This window comes from Pomacea canaliculata, linkage group LG10 (genome assembly GCF_003073045.1).
Source record: "Pomacea canaliculata isolate SZHN2017 linkage group LG10, ASM307304v1, whole genome shotgun sequence".
Classification (NCBI taxonomy): domain Eukaryota; kingdom Metazoa; phylum Mollusca; class Gastropoda; order Architaenioglossa; family Ampullariidae; genus Pomacea; species Pomacea canaliculata.
Window position 1 is genome coordinate 14,460,652 of NC_037599.1, and position 6,000 is coordinate 14,466,651.

Below are 6,000 nucleotides of genomic sequence, written 5' to 3' on the forward strand. Positions count from 1 at the left end.
AAAATCTGAAGAAGGGGTCCCTGGGACCCCAAAGAATTTACCCTTAGCAGAAGCCCTGACAGATATCAGTAGATATAAGCAGTACAAACCTAACCTGTAAATTGCAGCTTCCAAAATTGATCTATTATCTGCTTGCAAAGTATGTGGTTCGCACCTGCGATCAACAAGCTCTGGTAACGATGTACTATGTCACTCTAGTGCTCCATTCGCAAAGTTGCCAGCAGTCCAACACCAAACAGAGAGAGAATGAGTGACATTTCGGGTTATTCGGACGTTGAAAGTATGCATTTCTTGTGCTAAAGGAGCAGTTTTTCAGAACCACAAGAAATGCAGACTGTCTGGGTCCGAATAATCCGAACTGTCGCTCATTCTCTCTCTCTGATTAATGTTGACTACAGGCAATGTTGTGAATAGTGTACCAATGTGACCTTTGCAGGTGAAAATAGCAGATAATTAACAGATGGGTTTTGGAGGCTGAAATTTACATGTTAGGTTTATATCACCTATATCTACCAATATCTGAAAAAAATGCAAACCGTCCAGGTTGGTCTTTAATAAGAGACAAAATAGATAAGTCTCTATTCATGACTGAGTGTGTTGTGCTGTTGACAGTGCTGGTGTGGGGCGGACTGGGGTCTTCATCACACTTTCCATTGTCTTGGAGCGTATGCGTTATGAAGGAGTTGTGGACATGTTCCAGACTGTTAAGATGCTACGCACCCAGCGTCCAGCAATGGTCCAGACGGAGGTAAGTGTTCTCAGCCTGATGCAGCTTTTTTCACACAAGCAAAGTTAAGGCAGAAACAGTGATGAGAAACAATGTTTTAATAGAGAAAGGCAGTTTATTTTTACTAATGATTGGCTCTACTCTCTTTGGTGCAGGATCAGTTCCAGTTCTGTTACCGTGCTGCTTTGGAGTACCTGGGCTCCTTTGATCACTATGCAAACTGAGACAGCAGTGCTGTGAATGCTGGTGTCTGCCAGTTCTTGGGCTTCACCAGAGGATTCGAGCCCATCATCAGACACTGGAATCTTTCTTCACATGGTGATCAAGAGTGTGAACAAAATGGAAATGTGTTGATCTCCTCTCCACTCAGGTTATGAACAACAGCCTACAGACTGTGGAGAAACTAGAGCCACAGATGGCAGCAGAAGAATGAGGACTGTTTAGGGAGAGATAATGTGTGTGACTGTTGAGAATGGCTTGCCCTTGGTACAAAGCTGCAGACAGCCAGGAGGCTGCAAGTTGGGTGGGTTGGGGAGGGAGGGATCTAGACAGGTTGCTGTCTGCATAAACCAGAGTGCACGATGGCTTCCATTGAAACCTGGTGGTGCTGCCAAGGTCTGATGAGTGCTTTTGCCCACCAGAGTACATTGACTCCACTTTTGAGGAGACTCATCTTACACCATCTTCATTGACGGCATCCCCATCTGGATTTGGGCCGTTGCTCAGGAGCCTACAGTGGTCACATCTGACTTTGTTGTCTGTGTTGTCCAGTTTTACTTTGGTGCTTTATGCTGCTACACCATCTCCATACATGCAGTGACTATCACTTTCACCACATACTAGGCACACTCCATGTGCAGTGTGTTGAGGTACTTCAGCACAGATTCTTGGAGGATTTGGGTTTGTGTACGCAAGATGAGAAGAAAATTGTGCAGAAATTGGCATGTTCCAATTTATGTTTAATGTAAGAACAACTGGGAAAGCAGTTACTATAGTTACCAATATGAGTTCTGTTTCTGTCAGTGACAGCACTAGCACAACCCACCAATCCAGGAAATAGTGATGGTCTTGTAGAATATAGTTCAGCTACATGTAGACTATGACTTTGACAGGAGTCTGTATATATATATATCCCTAACTGTACAAAAATGAAACAGAATACAAGTCAAGATAAACATTTCCTCATTTATGTGCTTTTATCTTTCAAACTGTACAGCATTTTCAGTGTTGTGGCTCTAAGTGATGAATGTTATGTCTAGCTGAATTCTGTCCCATACCTTATGTTCAGATCAGTTGGTGCAGGCTTTTAAAGAATACATTCACAAAATAGAACAAGTTGCAGCAGTGGTGTATTAAGGTGAAAGTACTACACCTTGCTGGTGTACTTGCTACACCATGCTGGTGTACTAAAGTGGTTGTGCTACAAATTCACTGCCTTCTTCCCCCATCCTCATTGCCATAACATACCAAGTCTTAGGAGGGAGGTGATGTTGTTAGCTGCCCCTTGCCAGCATGCCTTTCAGATGTACCACCATCCTTTTCCTTAAAATTCTTGTTCCACCCTGTCCTGCATTCAGCATATGGACCAGCAACACATTACAATTGCTAGAGACTACAGTTACTGGGGGCAGCATGGCTGGTGGAGTCAGACTAGGGATAGCCTCTATATTATCAGCAGGCATTGTCAGCATAAGCCTGGCTTGTCCGACATACCACTTACAGCAGTCTTCAACTCCAAAATGTACCCACTAGAGTATGTATTTGAGCAGAAACATGCACATATACACTGAGCTACTGCTCCAGTAAGAGGAAATAACTTCATTATGTTGGTGTGAATGGGGGAAATGAAGGCTATGCATATTTAAATTACATCATTTTATTGTATAGTTTAGTAGTTTGAAGACTGTATGCGGGTCATGTCGCACTATCATCGGAACTGGTTTCCTAGAGGACAACTTTTTTTTTTTTTTTCTAGAAATAAAACTGTAATCATGTTTGTAGACCATTTTTATTTTCATGTTTTTTAAAATCATATTGTCAAGCAGATTACATCACTTACATTTTATTCTCCATTGTAGTCGGATGTTGGTGCCAGTGTACACAGGATGTTTTGTATGTCAACTATGTTAACAGTGGGGTCATTACAAGAGAGTATTGTTAAGTGACCAGCAGCAAGCAGCCAAGCCCACTATGAAAAGACATAGATGGCAAATATGAGATGAAAGAGACCATGTCTTCTCACGGTGGAATGTTGCAACAAGTATTTTGTGGTCATCAGCTATTGCTGGGCATGTTCCTAGCTCATATGGCCATATGTATATGAACACCTGTAATAGTCAAGGAATGAGTTGTGACTGACAGTGTGCATGTCTCATGTCAAGTTGACAGTATTAGATCTGAGACCGATCCTTGATCAAGAAGACTAGTATAAGTGTAATTTGTAGGTTAGTCTATCTACAAGTATAAGAAGATTGGATGGTGTGTATCTGTGAACACACATGACAAGTTGGGTCACCTAGTTCCTTACTTTGCCACCTTTCAGATTCCTGTAGTTTATCATTGTTTGAAGTGACTGCAGTGGCCACCATGTCTTCACAGTGTTTTGAACATGCCCTTGCCACTCTGCCGTCTTTGTCTTCTGGCAACATCATTCTTGTGCAGCAGTTTCTGGAACCTGCAAGCATGAGATGGTGATTTTTCTAATTAAAGGTCTGCTTTGCCTGCTGAAAATTGTGGGCTTGTTTGCAACGGACTGGAAATAACTGGAAACACATTTGGTAGGTTTTTTTTTTTTCAAGTAGTGTTTGCTGCAAGACTACCGGCATGCAGCAGGGCAGCCTTTTTTTACTGGCAGATTACTTGCTCATCTTGTGAATGCAGACCCAGAAGCAAGGAGAGTTTAGGAGGCTGTAAGCAGCACATTACCTCACAACTCAGTTCTTGTTCTTCAAAGCAGCCACATGCCCTGCTAAAGTCAAGGAAGGGGTCTGCAGATGTGACATCTGTGTGAAATCTATTTTCTGGCCTCTACCTTTCTTTCCACTCTCTGTAGTCCTAGACCAGTATTCCCTACTGGGAAGAAATTGCATCATTCCTAGTTCACTTTCAGCATAGATGTGCTTATTTTGTAAACACAAGACACAGTTTGTGTATTTGCAGATAGTATGGCCAAGCTAGAAGTAATTTGTAGACTGATAATCAAACCTCGACTTTTGTTGTCATGTTTTTGGCAGGAAGTTGGCATCTGCATGTATGCTAAAAGTGAATGATGTTAAACCAATAAGGGTCAGTAATATTTTCATTTATTGTTTCTGAATTCTGTCTGCAAATTCTGACTGTACATACTGATGTAGATACCTTGCATTGATTGTTTCATCTCTCTGGCTTTGTACAACTGCATTTGTACTTTATGTGATGCTTCAGACAACAAGATCAGATCTATACCCACATTTCGTTGCATGTCATTCAGTGAATTTTTGTATACATTTTTTTTTTATTATGATATCACATCGGCAAATAAAGGATCAATGCCAAAACCTTGTAAATGTGTAGTTTGCTGTATACATGAAGTTTTAGAAACAAGCAGTTCTGTTAGGTACAAGAAGCTGAAACTTTTAGAAACAAGCAGTTCTGTTAGGTACAAGAGGCTGATCACATTCCTCCCCAGCACACATAGCTCCATTGAAGGAGGCGATGAAGACGTTGATGAAGGACCAAGGGAGAAAACCATTTTTCTGACGTTCCCACATCCTAGCGCAACACGGTTCCAGGACAAGCAAAAACGGAGAGGCAAACAGTTGCAATAAGACAAATTAATACAAAATAATAAAATATGTACATTTTAATATTTACATCATGTGATCATCTTCTGCGAAAACTTATTAACAAGCTAAGTTGCTATATGCTCATTGTAACTCTATTTTTAGAAAGTTTTATTTTAGTCTGACCATTGTTGTAAATGTTAAAATTTTTTTATTTCTTTTTATTTTTTGGTTATCTTGTAAGTTGTAGATCAATATTCTTTATTCAATCAAATATTTTTCGCTTGGAGAACGGAAGATAGCGTGAGGGAGATGGATGCCACCTTCACAAAGAGCTAACCCCCAAGACAAGTAAGGTCTCTAACACCTCACTTCGCATGTGACCCCCCCAAAAAAAATGCGACGACCGTTATGTTTTATCTGCTGTTCATCCACAGACTGTCTAGTGCCCTGTGTCCCCGAAAATAAGACTTTTTTTTTTCCCCCAGGAGAAGTTTCAGACTCATTTTTAGGATATGTCTTATTTAAAAATGTACAAAAATCTACATTAAAATCCAATCGTGTCATATTCTTCTGGAACGTCGTCATAACTTGAAACATTTATTTATATTTTAATATCATTACAATTTAGTACGTCTCGTTTTTCAACGGACGAACGAAATCCATCCGTCTGGCAGACGATCTTAACTAGGACTTATATTTGCGGCTAGGTTTATTTTGGGGTTAGGTGTTATGTTCTGGGAAACACAGTAATTTGTCTCTTTTTTTTTTTTTAAATCTTTGGTATTCACGATTTGGTTTGTATTTTTGATGCTCTGGAAAGCTTGTGTGCGTGTGTTTTTTCACTTGACAAGAGAGTAATTTTGGGTAGGATTTGCTGTAGGTTTTTGTTTTAGGCAGAATGAGTGTAACGCACGGTCAAGATCAAAGGCTGGACGCTAAGGCGGTGTCCGCACGTGTAGAACAGGTCAGTGACAGAACTTCATTGGTGAGAGTGTGTATTTCTTCTTTTCCTAATATGGAGGGAAAAAATTAATAAATAAACGGCTTCGCTCCAACGCTGCATTGTGCTCTAAACTCGTATAATACAAATAAGAACATAAATGGGCAGTGGCCGATCACTCGATACAATCCTCCCTACTTTTTTTTTTTTCCCTTTGAATTGAAGACATTTTATGTATGTGCCCATGTGTGATACCACCAAAAAGCTTAATCTCTAAGCTGTACCAACCCGACACTTGACGGAAATGTTCTGTTACTGGCCCATGCCTGAGCAGCGTAAAGTTGGAACATCAATCAGATAAGAAAGCTGAGACCCATGCACAAGATGCTGCCAACCAGCCACGGTGGTGTTACTTGTCTATAAACCAAAGGCTTCAGACGCTTTCAACTGCTCTCGGATTTGGAGTTTTGCGTGGAAGCACAGCAATTTAAATGTGTTTTGGGAGTTTGTTGATGTCATGAAATCGTGTCGTGTCCTTGAGTTTTACTGTGCCATGAAATCGTATCAAA

The 6,000-nt window shown here is 40.6% G+C and overlaps 1 protein-coding gene across 12 annotated transcripts in view; it reads left to right on the forward strand.

The window, feature by feature from the left end:
- The window catches only part of LOC112574047 (tyrosine-protein phosphatase Lar-like), a 112,454-nt gene extending 108,182 nt beyond the window's left edge, over positions 1 to 4,272 (forward strand). For all 12 annotated transcript variants that reach the window (XM_025254845.1, XM_025254856.1, XM_025254851.1 and 9 more), the window contains 2 exons: positions 613 to 748; positions 883 to 4,272. In XM_025254845.1, coding sequence (XP_025110630.1) covers positions 613 to 748; positions 883 to 951 — 205 coding nt within the window. In that variant the 3' untranslated portion in view covers positions 952 to 4,272. The remainder of the gene's footprint in view (positions 1 to 612; positions 749 to 882) is intronic.
- The last annotated feature ends 1,728 nt before the right edge of the window (positions 4,273 to 6,000 follow it).